This window comes from Neocloeon triangulifer, unplaced genomic scaffold, assembly GCF_031216515.1.
Source record: "Neocloeon triangulifer isolate White Clay Creek 2 clone unplaced genomic scaffold, ASM3121651v1 ptg000005l, whole genome shotgun sequence".
NCBI lineage: Eukaryota > Metazoa > Arthropoda > Insecta > Ephemeroptera > Baetidae > Neocloeon > Neocloeon triangulifer.
In genome coordinates, this window is record NW_026775548.1 from 1,983,140 (window position 1) to 2,001,778 (window position 18,639).

General features: G+C 36.8%; 1 protein-coding gene across 2 annotated transcripts in view; it reads left to right on the forward strand.

Annotated features, from left to right (window-relative positions):
* Positions 1 to 3,493: 3,493 nt before the first annotated feature.
* LOC132193757 (potassium voltage-gated channel subfamily H member 8) overlaps positions 3,494 to 18,639 on the forward strand; it is a 65,681-nt gene continuing 50,535 nt past the window's right edge. For both annotated transcript variants that reach the window (XM_059614622.1, XM_059614623.1), the window contains exons 1-5: positions 3,494 to 3,613; positions 13,566 to 13,669; positions 16,247 to 16,483; positions 17,082 to 17,228; positions 18,203 to 18,348. In XM_059614622.1, coding sequence (XP_059470605.1) covers positions 13,594 to 13,669; positions 16,247 to 16,483; positions 17,082 to 17,228; positions 18,203 to 18,348 — 606 coding nt within the window. In that variant the 5' untranslated portion in view covers positions 3,494 to 3,613; positions 13,566 to 13,593. The remainder of the gene's footprint in view (positions 3,614 to 13,565; positions 13,670 to 16,246; positions 16,484 to 17,081; positions 17,229 to 18,202; positions 18,349 to 18,639) is intronic.

An 18,639-nucleotide genomic window follows, 5' to 3' on the forward strand; every position in this document is an offset into this window, starting at 1 on the left:
ATGTGTCCGCCGTGTGCATGTTGATTTTGACAACAAAATCTCGCTTTCCGAGAATGAGCAGACAGGTGGAAAAAGCATTGCAAAACATAGCATCTTCGAACACACATTTTTCTTTCTTTCCTTTCATCCCTTCGATATATAATGTCAGCGGGGGAGGAAATCTAATAAAGCAGTGCGTTTATTTGTGCGGAACGCGTTGAGCCGGCTCTGCACTGCCATCACTTGCTCTTTTTACGGCGTTGGGTTTTTTACTTTGCCAATAACCAAAGCCATAAATTTGATGAAAAAAAGCACTAGTTTCAAATAACAAGCCTAAAAAATTTCCCTGGGAGGAATTGAAAAAAATTTAAAATATAAACATTGCTTTGAAATTTTTGAATGATAATAAATATTTTACTGCAAGAGTGATGTTTCAGATAAATTAAAATTGCGGCTTCAATTTTGTAATGTTTTTCATCCAGATAGGAATACATCACCATTCTCAATGTTACTGGCTCTCTCATCAAGCACCTGTAAGTTTCCTCGGTGCATTAGCAGCACACCAGGAAAATAAAAGGATCGAGTGTTCTATCAAGCGCACTACTTACACAACTTAATATAACATTGTCTTTCCACGTCCGAGGCTGAAACTCGGGTCCTAAAACAACCTGACTTTTTTCCGCACCAAAGAGCAAAAGCAGAGAGAAGTTGTGGAACACCAACGGTGGGAAAGTGAACATATAGCTTGGATAGGAAAAGCAATTAGAGAGAAATGAAATTCCACCTTTTCAACTTTTACAAAGTCTTGAATTCGTTGATAAGAAGATGTTTTTTTACGTTTTCATCTCAAATAAAATAAATTTATTCATAATTTGATTAAAACATGAAAGAATTTTATTCCTGTGTAGAAGAAAAAGAAACTCCACGAATTAATTTCGGTGCTGGTACTTTTAAATTGATTTAAGTAGCAAGTACAGGCGACACAGCGTCGCAATTTCACGCGAGAACAAAATTTGACCCGGAGTGAGCGAGATGAAAGGAAAGGCTCGCACGAGTCTTTCTCTCTGCGCGCCCTATATTCTCTCTTTGAATGAGTTCCTCTCCGCGGCTGCATACGCACTTTGACGTTGACGAGTTTCAGTGTGATTAAAAAGAGCGGCTGCTCTGGCCGCACGACCAGAGAGAAGTGTACGTATTTTTTTTTCCACAATTACGACGACGCACGCATGACACTCACAATCAGTCGCTCAAAAAGAGACGACTCACTAAAAACGCGCCCTTTCTTTTTCGTCACTTGTCAAACGATTCGCCACGTCAACGTCTAATTAGTCAAACAAACGGGAGGAACAATTAATTAATTGATATGTTGGAATTAATTTTTGCTTGTTTCCTTCTGTACAAGTGGCAATTTGTCTTTTTTTTCCCTTTGAATATAATTTATGATAATAATAAAATAAAACAGAAAATAGAGCAGCTATTAAAACAAAACTTGACATTAAAAGAGAAATAATTTTTTTTTTCAATTTAATTAAAATCTGAATATCAGTTGATTGTTTATTTATCACAAATTTTGTTATTATGGCAAAAAAATATCACCCGTTTTTAGAAATATAAAGTCATCAAAATGCGAAATATAATTTTGGATAATTTATTCTAAATTTTGGCTATTTTATGAAATTGTCAAGGCTTTCAGAGACAAGCAATTTTTTTTTTGTCTCCAGCGAGGAAAGGAAATGATAAAAATAATAGGTTTTTTTTAAATGCACAAACGACCAAAACAAAATAAAAATTACATTCCAGGTAAGAATTTCGCATGTTAGTTTTAAGGTAGAATTTTCATTTTTTCCCCTTCAAATTATTTGAAATTACACAACACATGAAATAAATAGTAATCAGTAAAATATTCTCCTTTTTTGAGCCGCTATAGTTTCATTATTTTTTTAATTCTGTCAAATATTATCAAGGTGAACAGATAAGTGACATATTTTTGAAAATAGAAATTAAAAGCATTTGCAAAAAGGTAGAAAACAAAGCTCCATCGCACACACCTTTTGTGAGGAAAGTGGTGCTTTGCAGCCTTTTAGATCAGCCGTCTGGAGTGTGCTTTTAGCCGAGAGGAAATCGTTTTTAGGGATAGCCCAGCAATAACATGGGCTGACATTAGGGAAAGCGGCCGGAGAATGGAAAAAGCGCGTTTTCTTGATAATAGGGTTTTGCTTTTTCCCCTCTCTGCCCTTTTTTCGGAGGCTGCTGAAAGATCGTAGCAATTTGTCACAGAGGCAGCTGCTGCACGTTTCAAGCGCGAGAAACAGCAACAACTAAATTCAGAGAAGACGCTCTCTTTCATATAACTTAATTTATGGGCCGCACGCTTATTTATCCGGGAGATTTGCTGCTTTGTTTAGTTCCGGGCCTCGCAATTGGCTGTCTGCGTCATTTGCCTCCAGATGAATGACCGGTCAGCGGGAAAGAAAAAGAGCCTGCAGCCGTCGGTTTTTGTGCTTCTGCTCGATCAAACAAATATTTATTCGGCTGATTTGTTTGTTTATCCTGATGAATTTCATTCAGCATGAGAAAAATACTTAAACATTTACCCTCAAAAAAGGAGAGGATTGTAATTTAAATATTTGCTTAGCGCAGATCGAAGAGGATCGAACTCGGAAAGATGCACATCTGGGTAAACTTTCGGTTATATTAATTCAGTTTTAAAGGGAAATGTGTCGTGTTAAAGAGGTGTGAAGATCTTGAACTAAAAATACGAAAAATACATTAATATCTTTTTTCAATAATTGAATGTACTGAATATGATTGGAACAATGCGTAAAAATAAACAACAATAACTGTATCCCTTTCGGCCATTTCCTTTCAATAGATTTCAATTTAAATTAACCAAAATATCAATTTTTTCCGCTTAATGAGGATTGTTTCTGCAGGATTTCCAGAAAAAAGAATGAATTTTACGCTTATGAATTTGTTCCGTTTGAATGAAAATATGAAAACAAGTTTTTAACCAGTTTCCGAAGCCACAGTTTGTTATTTATTTTATTCCTAATGTTTATTTTATATGCACATAAATTGCATTACAACGTCAAAGTTAAAAGATGAAAAAAGTTTCTCATTTCTATTTGCAATCGTTTTTGCAATGATATTGAATTTGCTCTCTACGTGAGACGCAACTCTTAACGGGAAAAGAAGACGCAAAATAAACAAAACTTTTCCTCCGCTTAGCAACCCCTAACACAACACACACTCGAGTTTCTTAACACAGATGTAGGCAAACAGCTATAGCGTCGCAACGATATCTCTCTCTCCAGATCGAGGGTGCTGAGGGTGAAAAATCGGTCGGTTCCGCCGCCGCCGCCGATGTGTCCTTTCGCGGTGCTTTTCGGTGGGGGCGGCCCAAGCGAGCGAGCGAGAGCGGGCGGGGGTGGCGTGCATCTGGGCGCTGCAGGAGCCAGCGCGAGCACCGACAGGGCGCATGCTGTGTTGGGGGCAGCTTTTGCTCTCGGCTCGGCGGCGGCGGCGGCGGCGGCACACTTGTTGGTCCCCGGCTGGCAGTCGATAGCCGGAGCCGCGCCGAGCAAACACCGCCGCTTCCCTATCACTGGATTACCGCCGCTCCAGTTCAATCAAGGTATGCCAATCTATAGCCGAATCGTCGCTCAACCAAACACAAAAAGCGCTTTTTTTATTATTAATTAAAAATAATATTCGCTTCAATTCTTTTGCTGAATTTTTGAAACATCATCCTAAATTTTTAAGATTAGTAAGTGGGGCTACAAGTCATCCTTTGAAATAATTTATACAAGTTTTGTTTTTAATTCTGAAGTTGTGTTTATCTACAAAATAAAATTTTTGTTCCTGCAGATATTTATAAAAGGTGTAACGATAGTTAAAATCAATTATCAGATTAATATAATATAAATTGTATTAGCCCTCATACCATCTCATAATCCTATAAAAGGTTATTAAACAATTAAGCCAAATGAAATATTGTTTAATAAGATATGAAATTAACTTTGGTATTATCAAGAAAGTTTTATATCAATATTTTGTCATTAAACTTGAACAAACTTGAACGCAAACTTTGTATCCAGAGTTTTCTACACAAAACTGTATCATACAAATTCAAATTTTTTTTTTTTAAATGAAGTATATTTATTTGAGTGAAGTTACAAGTCCAGCCAACTCCAAACGGAGTTATCGGCCGGTGCTTATTTGACTGGAAAGCAAGACTTAAAAGCCAGGCAATCCAGTTCTATACACATTGTTTTACATGCGAATTTTTACAAGATAAAAATGTCAACTAAATATTATAGAAGTGACAAAAACCATTTTTTAATATGAAATTTAACAGAATTTTTTGAATCAAGATTTTTTAGATTTGGTGGTAAAGCATTCCACAGTCTGGGAAAAGAAAATTCAAACGTGCGATCAAAATATTTGTTTACACTGGGCGGCATAACAAGAGGATCCAATTGGGACATTCTTGTTTCATATTGATGCATTCGTGGCACGCCACGATTTTCGTCAAAGTATTTCAAGCAATGTACATTCAGATCATAAATTTTATTGACAGGCATTATGTTCCAAAACTTGAACAAATTATCGACTGAATTTTTTTGTTTACGAGTACACATTTTATATAACACTTTTTCTTGCAAGTTACGCACAGCAGTTAAATTTGCGGATCCCCAAGCAGGGATTCCGTAGTTCAAATAAGAGTGGGCAAGAGAGAAATACATTATTTTGCGTGTGTTGTGATTGAGGTGCGCTTTTATAAAATTGAATTCTCTTATAACATTTCTCAATTTGCCGGAAATGTGCTGTAAATGATATTTCCACGAAAAATCTTGGTCCAAGTGTAGACCAAGATATTTTGTTTTTTCAACTTGCGACAGTGTTCCGCATTTACAGCCAATTGAGAAATTGTGTAAACATGTATATTCATGGCAAATAATTTTTAACTTATTGTTCAGTCTAATGTTTGGATGGCAAAAGTGCAAACTAACAGTCTTTTTTTCATTGATCATTAGACCATTATCATGACACCATTCAGTAATTATATTAAACTCGGACTGAATCACATCATGACAAATAGCAAAATTTTCATGTGCAAATAAAATTACTATATCATCAGCAAATACAAATATTATGCATTTTTTTAACATTGGCACGAGATCATTTATAAACAGAAGGAACAGAATTGGACCCAAAATTGAGCCTTGAGGAACTCCCGAATTTACTTCAAATTCCTCACTGTTTTCGTTATTTACACGGACATAAAATATGCGCTCAGAAAGGAAATTTATTAAGAGCTGCAGAAAAGGGCCATTTATACCAAAATACTTTAATTTTTCTGCTAATTTTTTATACAAAAGTACGTCAAAGGCCTTTTTAAGGTCAATGAAGATTGCCGTCACGTGTTTATTTTCGCCCAAGTTTTTATTTATAAAATTAGCAAAATTACCAAACAGCTCGTTAACACATTTCCCTTTTTGAAAAGCAAATTGTCGCTCATCAATCATTTTAAATTCTTTCAAATATTTAGTCAAATTAATTTCAATGAAGCGCTCAAAGATTTTATCAAAAACCGGCAAAATTGAGATGGGGCGATAATTTTCAAATTTTTTGTGATCAGAGTTTTTATAAATCGGTCGAATAATTGCACTTTTTAAACATTTGGGATATTGTGAGGTTTCAATGCATTTGTTTATAACGGAGGAAATAATGTTGGCGAGAGAGCAGCCAGCACTCTGCACATCACGCACAGAAACGCCGTCCACTCCCGGGCCTTTGTTTTTATTGAGACTCTGAATAATTGCCGCGACTTGTGTGTGTGTGGCGCGCGGCAGGCGCATGCTTTGCATCGCCATCGGGCGCTGCTCCGCAGACCTGACCGCTTCAAAATCACAAATATGTGTACTCATTAGCGGCGCATCCGCAAATTGTTTACCAAAGCCTTCTAATATTTCCGGCAGAGAGAATTTTTTCGACATGAAGCGTGTTATTGTAGTGTCAATGGAAGAGGTTGCTCGGCCAAGCAATCTATTCAAGTTTTGCCACGTAAGTCTAATGTTGCCTTGACAAGTATTAAAAACTTTAAGATTGAAATTAATTTCTGCATTTCGCAATTTGTTATTTACTTTATTCCTAAATTTTTTATACTCGTCAGCATGTTTTTTGTTTGTCGGATTGCTTTTCATTTTTTTATATAATCGCGTTCTCTCTTTAATTATTTCTTTATGGTGTGGTGTTATCCATAGTTTATCAATTCTTTTTTTAGTATTGTGTATTATCGTTTTTTGAACAGTATTTACATCTTTTAAATTTTGTATAATAGTGGAGCAATTTTTCAGAGTCTCATTCGGATTATTTTCAACCACGCAGCGATTCCAATCAAAAGTTGATAAATCTTGATTGACAACTTTGAAATCAGTATAATTATACTTTTCAACTTTAGGGCCTCCGGAATGGTCATAAACTAAGGTTGAAATCGCATTGTGATCGGAGGCGTCGCATTCAATTACCGCGGAAATATTTTCAAAATTGTTAAGGCGCGCAAAAATATGGTCAATTAAAGTAGACGAAAAGTTTGATCCAGAGACGGCTTCTCTAGTGGGAAACGAAATGCACTGAGTAAAACCAAATTCTGCGGCAATATTGTGAAGGCGGTCAACTATTGTGTCTGTAGTGTCGAGCAAATTTATGTTTATATCTCCGCAGACGACGAAATTTTTAAAAGTGTTTGTTTTCTCTAGAAAAATGTTAAATTCGTTCAGGAATTGGACTTTATTTTGTGACGGTGGTCGATAAAGAGCTGCCACAACAATTTCTTTGTTTATTTTTATTGTCAAACTTTCTGAGCAGCTAAAATCGAAATCCAGCTCTTCAATTATGAACGAGTCTTTTACAAAAATTAAAATTCCACCTCCACGACCTATTTCTCTTGTTTTTGCAATTGATTTGAAACCTTTTAAAGTGAATTTGTTTATGTCATTTTCTTTGCAGTTTATTTCGGAGAAAATTAAAATGTCAATTTTGTATATTTCACTTTGAAATGAGGCACAGAATGAATTAAAGTTTTTGAATATTGATCTTATATTTAAATGGAAAATTGAGTATTTAACAAAAGAATTTGAGTTTAAATGAAAATTTTTTGCGTCAAACCAAAAATCATTTATGGAATTGCTCTTTAAGCAAACAGCCATTTAACAAAAAAATAAAATCTGTACTTGTGTGTTGTGTTTAACTTAAAGCTAAATGTGCGCGGTCGCAACATTGAAGTCCATCTTGGTGCGAATGTCGTCCTCGCATCGGATTCGGACAAGGGCACCAAGACGTTCACTATGACGGGCAAAGATTTTCCCGTCCTTAACCCAAACAAACTTAAACCCTTTTTCAGCGGCAGCGTTACGCGTGAGGAAGAGGAGTCGGCGGTGGTAGGGGGTCAGCTGTTCATACACACGAATGTTCGGAGGGTCATCACGTCGGCGGCGCTGAGCGGGCGGGTTGGAGGCGGCAGCTTCAGCAGCAGTGCTCGGCGGAGGGGCGCGAGGGGGACCAGCGGTCGGCTGGCTGCTGCCCTCGGGCCAAGTCATCCTCAGCAGATTCTTCTTCCCACCCAGCCAGGCCTTCCTGGCGCTTTCGGCCTTGAACTTGACGACACAATAGCCCGCGCGACCTCGACCACCAGACGCCCGAGGGGGGATCTCGGGAATCCAGTAAGCGTCCGACACGGTGTCGCACACCGGCGGTGCTCCGATTAGGTCGGCCAGAATTTGCAGTTTGGCGCGCGGGTCATCCTCTTTCTTGAAAGGCATTCCATGCACTTCCACCGCGTCTTGCAGTGATGACTGCTCAAGTTGGTGCACGCGGCCTTGCAGTTGGTTCAGGGCCGCTTCTTTTTCGTGCAGTTTCTCGTACACGCTATCGAGGCCCTTTCTCAGTTCGACGTTCAGGGCCTTTTGTTCTTTTACGTCTTTAAGCAGTGTGTCGTACTGCGAACTGAGAAATTGGACGGAGGCCTCGACAGCGGTCAGCCGCTCCAGCAGCGCCTTCTCGGAGGCGGCCACGCGCTCCTCGATGGCGTTCGAGCGCGTGTTGAAGGCGGCCAGCAAGGTGGCCTCCATGGCCGCAAGCTGGTCGGCAAGGGGCATCTCGTCGTCGCCGACGTCGGAGCCCTCCTGCGAGCTGGCGTCCGATTTGCAGACGCTGCAGGTCCACTGGAGATTCGGTCCGCGGCGTTTTTTGGCACAACTCGGGTGAGCGACGGCCACGAGGCAAACTTTGCACTTAATTGAGTCTTTGACGATAACCACTTTGCACACGTTACACTGAGAGGACATCAGAAAAAAACTCACGTGTACAAATTGGCGACTCTGTAACACAGTCTTCTCCTAGGAACAGGGCTAGTCGAGCGGACGGACGGAGCAATACGAAAACACGTCCGCTCGCCCCTGGATCGCTAGGCAGACTGAAATAGGAAATTTGCTGCCAAAACTCTTCTTTTACGTCGATCTTGGAAATATACTGCTTAAAAATAAGAAATAAATTACTTTTTGTGAGGGTTCTTAAGCATGCATCACGGTTCAATATATGTATATATATTCTTGCATAAACCTATTTTTTTTTTTTTTTTTTTTGACTGAGAAGATTGATAATTAATGCAAAATTATTTGAACAGTAAAGAAATTAAAATATAAATCAACTAACTTTGCAACTTTTTAACGAAAAATTGGAGTTAAAGATGAATATGATAGAAATAAATCGTTTTAATCTCAAAGATTACTTTGTATATTTCAGCGTCTGGTAAAAATAATTTGATAATTTCAAGTGTCTTTACCGTTTTCGCTCAGATTATTTAATTTGTCAATCAACTTTTGTTGATTCGATGTAAAAATCAACTAATATAGATAAAATTTAGCAATTAAAATATTTTGATTATCAAAAGCAAACTTTTAAAATTTTGAATGAATTTATTAAAAATGCATGCCATTTCCATAAAATCAATTTCAGCTCATGTAGAAAACTAACTGAATACTTATTCCTTATTGGCATTATGATTATTAGATATTGTCAATTATTCAAATTTTCACAACCTGTCGAAATCAATTTTAGCGATTATTGAAAATTTTAATCATCATTAATGTAAAAAAAGGAGTGCTAAGGAGTGTATAATTAAGCCTAATTGGAAGATTGTAATATTAACTTTTAAAGTATTAATTAAACATACAATTATGACCTTCATCTCTCATTTTACGTTTATCATACGCCGTTAATTCTGTCTCAAACTCTCAATCAAACGAAATTACCGGAAATTACCATCGACAAATAATATAATTTCTAATATTCGTCCCTCGTCCCCAACATCACGCTGTGAAAATCTTGCTTCTCAGACGCCTTTTCAGCTGGACCTCGATTGCGTCCAATGCCAGTTTACAAATAAACAAAAAGGGTTAGAATCTTCATTATCCGGCCCATTCATCCTTTCAGCTCGCAACATTTGCCACCGAATGTCAACAAATCTGATTCGGACGTGGCAATTTCGAGCCACCAGCTGCGAGAGAAGAGAAACGTCCTCCAAAAATAGAATTATATTTGAAACAGCCACGTTAGCATGCCTTCAGGCCTTTCCACCCTCCCGTCTACAAAACAAATTTCAAAGGTCACAAGAATTAAGGGAGAGTTTTCAGCATTGTAAAATATTCAAAGGTGGAATGTGTGTTTTTTTTTTCAAAAGTGAATCAAGACTTCCGTCTCTCTTTGCTGACTAAAAAATTAACCATATGATAAATATTTCGCAGACTTTTGAGCTCAAACAAGTCCGGTGGAAAAGTCTCTGCTCAAAGTTTTCCAGCACTTTTAGCTCTCGGGCACGTTTGACATGTTGAAAGTAGCGCGAAATTTATTCCACCGGCTGGGGAGCAGCTGCCGGCTTGAATTGTTGCAAAATTCTTCTTCTTCCCTCCCCACTGAGCGGGATTTTGCTCTTTTTGCTAAGGGAAGAAGATTCTTCATATCTCCGCGAGCGGCAACTCATCAAAGGGACTATATATAAATGTACCTTCCCAATTTATATCATATTCTCCTTTCGAATATTCCTCAGCGACTCAACCAGAAAACTTTGCCATTGTTATTGATGCTGAAGGATGAAATGATATAGAAAGACATCAAATGTAACATATTTGTATTTTTTCAGAATTTTATCAACGTAAATAGCTATTTTTAGCTATTGCTGGTAAAAATAGAAATAATGTTAACCACTGTTTTTTTTAAAGTCTTTATTACTATATGATGGAAACTTTGTTGAAAAATTTCAAGTTGAGATAATATTCATTTTTATTGATTTAAACTACTGGCGTTTCCTGATAAATAAGCATTATTTAAGAAGACAATATTGTGTTTTATCCTGTTATTAAATTAACTTTTTTAACCACAACAATATTTAAAAAGCGGTATATATTATGTACTTGCAAAAGTTTGGAGATTGCAATTTTTTACATTTTTTTTTTATTTTCCTAATTTTTGTGTTACAATAAAGAGAAAAATTGTGATGAGAATTCCTTTGTGCACGTTTTCGCCTCTTTTTTTATAATCACGTTGCCTGGTAACGGAAAGGGCTTTTTTTATTTCCTTCGAGAAAAGGAGCCAACTTATCATCAAGGGCCTGCTCAAAGTTCGGTCCTCTAGGCCGTCCTTGGTATGCAAATGCCCAATCAAAACAGAGCCATTTGCCAAATTGCTCTCCAGTCTGGCTTCCTCTCTCTCTCTCTTATATATGCGATCGAGATTCGTTTTCGAGAATTTGCATTGGCCTGCAGGCGAAGAACCCTTTGCTCTTGCTTGACGCGTTGAATTTGATTGTCAGAGAACGAAGCACCTGTTGTTGGCGCGCGGCGTGAAATAATAAGCGAAAGAGCTCCTCCGTCGAACGACTCCCGCCGTAATGAAATGTATTTTATTTTATATACAACAGGCGCAAAGGTGTTTGCAGACTTGCGACTTTTATGGCCCACACTCTCAGACTCGGCGAACACGGAATTGCTCTTTGCGCGACGCCTGCACGTCGCAGTTGCCACGCAGTTCGCACCGATCAGTCTCTCTTCTCCTCCACCCCCTTCACTATAAACTGCCCCTAGCGATTATATAAACCTCCTGGCTAATTTCGTTGTTACTAACAAAGTGTCGTAAAAAGTAATCGCGTTTTGCCATGAAAGTTTTGCATTTCAAACCGAGTTTAAGACTAACTACGGTAATTTTTTTGGATCTACGGGAAAGTGTAGAAGAAGAGGAAGTGTCGATATGTAAAATGTTTTTTCAGGTAGAAAAATAAATCTTCAATCATGTGCTTTTCGCGGCAGTGAGGTTCATATAAATCTGAACATTAGCCAATCAGAGGCCTCAGCGAAATCAAGAGCTTCTCAGATTGGTTGAGATTGCAGATTTGTTTCTAAGATAATTTCTATTACCAAATGCTTGTTTTTTGTGTGTGCCCTGAATGAACAAAAGTACCACTTTTTATAAATAATTTTCACAATTTCTTTTTATTTTTACTTCAAAGAAAACAAACTTTAATAATTAATTTTCAGAGAGAAAATTTACGTAGAGAATAAAAATTCATTCATTAAAACTTTCCTAAACAACATATTTATAAAATGTTCATATTTCGTCTGAAGTAATTTGCGGAAATTTGCACTCGATGAGATGAAGAAGTGAAGACTGTGAAGAGAAGAGAACTCGGGCATTTTCCTCGTTTTTATTTTAAAAGTTGTTATATGAGTCGTTCTTTTTTAGAATACAAAATAAAAACAATTTATACAACGAGGAAAAAGAGCATTCTCTTCACTTCCATAATTTTTTTGCAGCTGAATTTCTAAAAAAGTTTTTTCCCTTACCCTTACTGCATTATTATTTTTATTTTTAAAAGCAATACATTCTATCTATAGATTCTTTTGATGCTGAAAATGTTCGATGGCGAACGCTACTCAATCAAACGAAACCACATACGGACTAAAAAAATTCAACAACCCCGAGAGGCCAATTAAAAGGGGAAAAAACTACAAATCGATCAACTTCGTAGGAGGAAAATTCCTGCCAAAAGATGTAGTAGGCGGACGGGATATTCAATTATGTAATATCTGCTGAACTTTGAAGCTTGGGGCATCCCCAGTTTTCCTTTAATGAAGAGAAAAAGCCACCACGCTCCGATAGCTCTCCGACTTTGATGAATTAGGCAGAGGGTTTTCCCATAATTAATTAATAGATCAGTAGCTCGCAAACTGTCTTGAAAGGGGATTTCTAATTATTCTTTTAAAAAGAATGAAATATATTAAAAATTTTGTGTCAATCCTACAACAATAATTTACCAAATAAGTTTTAAATTAAAAATTTAATTCAGTGGCTAAAAAAGTTATTTTTTTTTACAACACAAGGGTATGGCAAATTAATCCTCTTTCCTAATCCTTTTAGCGCTTGCCTGGCTTTAGCCTTTACCCTAACTATCTTGCATCAAAGTATGTCGCTGAGGTCCAGCGCCGCAATATCAAGGTCAATTATTCGCCTTTGTTGGCTTCATTGTAATTTTTTTCAACATCAAAGACTTGAATCATATGTTTATAGATTTATTTTATAAAGGGCAATGCATGCTTTTGTGTCAGCAAAAGAGGGCAACTTTTACTCTCCCCGGTGAAGAGGTCGCGCGAACTTTGCATAACAAAATTGGCCGGTGTCGTGCTCGGGGAAAATAAAACCAACTTAATTAGGAGCACACTAAAAAAAAGAAGAGTAATATCTTGGAGTGAAAAGAAATGCGAAACCAGGTCCAATTATGCAAGGATTCTTCTCAGTCCTTGCAAGCGTTTATTTAAGAACGCAGAAAAAAGTATTCAGCATTTTTACAAAATGAAACTTGATTAAACTTATGAGGAAGCATATTCAAAAGAAAGGAAGAAATATGTTGATGAACTCCTTGGAGCAGACCGAATTGAATAGGGGAGGAAATTAAACGGAAATGTAACATCAGGCTTGGATAAAATGATTTTTTTCGCCAATTTAGAAAGTTTTTCAAGCACAAAAGTTCATTTTCTCTGCTTTATATGGTTTTGTAAATTTTGTTTTTTTTTTCATAAAACTTTATAAACAATATTTTTTATTTATTTTCTTTGATTGTTTATTATTAATGAATGACTTTATTTATTTCTTTATGAATATTGCCCTTCATCAAAGTCAAATAAAAAACAAAGCTGAAAATATTTACGTTAAATCAATTTAAATTTTCTGCACTAATCTTTCTTGAAAATGAACTTTTTCTCTTCTCTGGACCTCTTGAGCTCATTTCGTCCCCTCCAATTAAGGTTACAGCAAAAAAATTTGTAGCTTTCACGGTTTTTGACGGTTCGAATCGCACCCCTGTTGAGCATCATGACCAAAGAAATGCTTTTTTCCCCCATTTTTTACCTTTTACACACATCAGCAGGGGGTGAAAATGCGAAGTTTTTTTGTCGCGGGATAAGAGCATTTTCACCCCCATCCATATCTTATGTAATACCGCGGGTGATAAAACGTGTTTTGCTCTTTTTTTGCAGAGTGTGGCTGCTGCCTTTATGAAAGGTGATGCCGGGCAGAAAGGGCTTGTTAGCCCCGCAAAACACCTTTCTCGACACAATAGCGACGCGTTTTGATGGAACACGTGAGTAGAAAGATATGTCTGTGTTGTTGTTCTTTCACCCACCCATCAACCCCCGTAACCGCAGCGAATGAATTTTTTATGCGACGTTCTGCGTGCGAGAGGAATTTTTTTCAACACGGACGTGCCATTTGAAATATTAATAATAATAAGCGTTTTCGTTTATACAAACGCAGTGGCTGACTCGGAAAAAAGGGCTCGTTTTTTAATTTACGGTTGAACTGTTTTGGCCTTTTACAAATTTCTGCGTTCCCCAGGCATTCCATTTTGCTGAATTTATTTGTAGGCATTTTATTTATCACATATATTTCACGCAGAAATAAAATTTAAAACTGTTTTTAGACCTCGTCTGAGGTTAAATGTTGAATTGAAAGTAAAAAAAAGTCCTTGCTGGACCGTCAATTATTAATTTACTTATCCTAAAATTAGAAAGATTAATTTTTTAACGCCCATATCTATAATAAAAATAACTATAATTGTCTTTTAAATTACTAAAAGGAATTTCATTTGAAGTTTAAATTCATCTCTGGGGCGAGTTTCTGGCAAAATGGGTTTTATTTTTCTTCACAAATTTAATAAATAAAAGTTCAAATGTGTTAAATATGCAAAATTAAAGTAGATAAATTTGCATACAAAATGCAAACAATTTGCACAGATGGTTAAATATCCGCTGACAACCGGTTTCAATATTTGATGATCAAACATCAAACACGGCTAGGGCGCGGTAAAACTGTACAAAATCCCTCCTTTTCGCAGCACTCGCCGATTAATGCCTTCGTTGTTTGCTCTTTTTCGTGAGAGCACTATTTGCACAGTCAGAGTATAAAAAGCGAAAGGGGTGTTATGAGAAAGGAGGCCAGATAAACGCCGTGTAATGTGATGGAGTTTATATTGATTGTGCGTGGCGTGTTTTTATCAGCGACGGCTCTTATCACGCACGAAACCATTACAATGCAAAAGTTGCGTAGAAAAGCTGCTGCTTTTTTAAAAAGGAAAGAAAAACAATAAAAAATTCTCAACAAACGTGACCCACTTTCCTCCCTCCGTTTATTCACGCAATTTCCGGCGTTTTCCTGCGCGAGTTTCCTGTCCCAATTTTCAAGAGTTCCGGAAAAAATTCATACGCAGTTCCGTTGTTTACAAAAAAGTGCAATGAAAATAGTAAATTTCAAAAGTAAATTATTTTATCAATTTTCAGAATTGCAAAATGACATTTTCTTTGTGGGTTTTTTTTTATAGTCATTGATTTACAGTAAAAATAATATCCTTTGCCAAATATTCCAACTATCATTAAGTTCAAATAGAGAATTGCTCAAATTCAGTCACAAATTTTTAGTGCAAAAAGTTCTTAAAAAATGACATTTATAAAATAAGTTTTGAGAAAGACTCTATTTTTATATATGCAAAATTATCATTAAATAATTTCGCAGCTTGCAATTTAAGAAAAAATGCATAGGAGACAATTTTTTGAATTTTTCTTATATAAAGCAATTGATTTGATCACAGATAATATAAATTAAGATATTTTATTTCAAACTAAAATAGCAAAGTCTCACAAAACCATCAAGGAAATGTCATTTTTCAATAAAAATATCATGAATAAATCCTCGAAGGTGAATAAAATCACATTTTTCAGACAATCAAAATATTGAACAGGGTATTCTGGGAAATTTTCCTCTCAGGCGTGTGTGAAATTTAATGCAAAGATACAAGATTGTATGTCTTTTTGGAAAAGCTCTGTTGTTATTTGAAGAACCTTTTTTTATATCGATCTCTCTCAAATCTCCGATTCCCCGAAAGATATTGTTTTTTTTTTATGCTCTCTCTCTAGTTTTTTACTTTTTATTATCTTAAAATCAAAAAATGTAGCGAAATGAGAGGTTTTAATTTTTATTTTTTAAGTTTTGGCCGGAAAAACTCTGTTGGCGAGCTGCTTTATTTGTGCAAAAATTCTTCTAATGATCAAATTCACCTATTTTTAAGCTCATTGTCTGGGACGAAGTGAACGTATTGGCGACCGAGCGTCATCCGCGCGTACACAGCTCTTGCCCCTTGCTTTTTTATTATGGGCGTGCAAAGCCCTCGCTCTCTCTCTCTCTCTCTCAGTTTATTAATCTTGTGCGTGTGATGACATTAAACACAATGCCGCGTAAATCTCGTCCAAAATAAAACTCTCGCACTAAACAGGCCCGAGCCGAACTTCCTCTCCGGCGTGTTTACGCTTTCTTTCCTCCGAAACAAAATGCAATCTCTGGACCGGTCTCTGAAAAATAATGTGTCGCCAAATTCCACGTGATAGATGCCACCCTTGTTGAATGAGAAATCCAGCGTGTGATTTTAAATTTAGAACCAATTCTCAAAACAAGCTGCTGAAAGAAAAATCGAAATGATATCCAATGAAGAAAAATAAAAAATAAAATAATGTTGAATTTATTTCCTCATTTGGAAAAAAATTTGAATTATCTTGCCAAAAATAACAATTGGGATTTTTCTTTCGAAATATTAAAACTTTTGCACTTTTTTTAAATCATAATATTTTTTTTTGAACTAATTTATTTCCATCGCTCTGTGTGTTTTCAGACTCGAACTTCGTGCTTGGGAATGCCCAGGTGCCGACACATTCGCATCCGATCGTTTACTGCTCTGACGGCTTTTGCGAGCTGACTGGATGGGCGCGGGCCCAAATCATGCAGAAGAGCTGCGCGTGCAAATTCCTATGGGGCGCCGACACCAACGAGGAGCACCGGGAGGCCATCGAGAACTCCCTCCTCGACAAGCAGGAGCTCAAGATCGAGGTCATCTTTTACAAGAAGAATGGTACATACGTGATTTCATTAGCAACGGACAAAGCTCAATTTGCATTTACAAGAGACGGAAAATTGATCCCTTTATTAAATATCCAATTGTGTAAAATGATTTAATCCATAAGTTAAGATTAATCTTGAAAATATTGCATTCAAATATAGAAATTTCAAATGGATCAATTGTTGAATTGGAAATAATTATAAAGTTTATTAATTAAATATTTAAAAAATCTTTAAAAAAATTTCTCAATTCAATTAGTAATTTTAAAATTTGTAAAATATCTCGTGGGGCATTTATTGAATAAGAAAGTAGCCACATAGAAAAAAAATGGAAGCTTTCGTTACTTTTCCAGGAAAATCAGTCCCAGCTAATAGGAAAAGACTCTTATTCCGCCATCTGCTTCCTCTTGTTTTTTTTTTGCGTGCTCCCTCGTCGTTATTTAAGGTTAAATAACCTGCCCTTTGCAATTGCGATACGGAAGGGGGTTGGTGCAGCTTTTGTTTGGGACTAACAATGCGTTGCTCGTTCTCTCTAGTGCTGGAAAAACGAGACAAAAGTAAAAATAATGTACGCACTTTTTCTTTTCTTTTTTTCTTGTTGAAAAACGCAGGCTCGCCGTTCTGGTGCCAACTGGACATTGTTCCGATCAAGAACGAGAAACGAGAAGTCGTTCTCTTTCTCGCCTCGCACAAAGACATCACGAGTACAAAAATGGCCGAGATGCAGGGAGGAACCAGCGTGCCCGGCTTGATGCCAGGTGAGTCTCGCCTAATTAATTAACCTGGCTTGTTTTGGCGCCGCGCCGCCGGGTCGGCCTTTTGTTTCGTCTACGCCTTTGTCAAGTGGAAACACGAGACCTTTTCAGATCAAATTTCTGTTCAGAGTATTTGATTTATTTTGAAAAAAGGAAGTGATAGAAACGTAAAATTGTATTTTATCACACAATCAACAGAGTTATGGATAACTTAATATATTTTTATTCATAAAATTATGGGTTTTTCTCTCTCAAACATTCAAATTTATAAGCATCAATTTTAAAATTTTTAACCAAAATTAAACGCGAAATCATTTAAAATGATTGAGTTTTTGATGTTAAATTTAAATTAATCTGTAATTTCAACATTTTTACTGGATTCAAAGTCCCACTCCTGCGATTGCTGATTTAGTCACTCATGCCCCACGGCGCTGTGCAGAAAATTTGGCAAAATCAGCGATCGCAGCGCCACCAGTGACCAAAAGCTGAAGTTTTTTGACCAAAAAGACAGAAATTCCCCTGCAACTTAATCCTCAAACGTTTTTCTTGCAAAGCTTTCTTCTGATTGCCACGCAACGGTTTGGAATTTTCACAAGATGTACAATTAAAATTTGATACTGTTTGAAGAGCAATAAAAATCACCGGAGTGGTTCTTTGATCTTATAAAAAGTGAAATCAAAAGCCCGATATTAATTTCACCGTGTGTTTATATTTTGAAATCGAGACCTTTGCCCACAATCAGCGAAGAAACTTTGCCACTTGACCGGTCTTGCTGTAGGCAACCCTCTCTTCAAAGGGCAAAGTCGTGTTTCACACTTTGCCAAAAGTGATCCATCCATCTCAAGTGTGTGTGGGCAAAAGTTTGGGCCTCTGATTTTAATTGACTCTCCGTGGGTAAATAAATGATCTACTCACCCTAATGGCGTTTAGCGGCACCAACTAAGCTCGGCCGTTGCCCCCGGCCGCTGTGTTTGCAGGCGCGCTCAACTCCCCTGAGGAGGATGACGACGAAATGCCGAGTGCCAACCACATGGGTCGTCGCCGAAGCAGAGCCGTCCTCTATCAACTGTCAGGCCACTACAAACACCAGGACAAAGTCAAACCCAAAATCAAAATCAGCAGCGTGAGTTTCTTATATTTATTTTCATTCGAGGTTGTCGCTTTGTTTGCATACAAAAGTGGAAAGTAGTCAAAATAAACGGAAGCTTTGTATGATGAAATTTAAAAAATTCAACTTTTAACGTAAATTGTTTCCATTCTGGATGAATTATTATTATAATAAATTGTGCCGAATTGATTGAACTAACTTAAATTGATTCAGAAATTTAAAGCTCCATTGCATATATGTACTTTAATTCTTTATGTCACTTTTTTTCCTCCTTTTTTTATTTGTTTCAATAAAGAAAACTTTCTT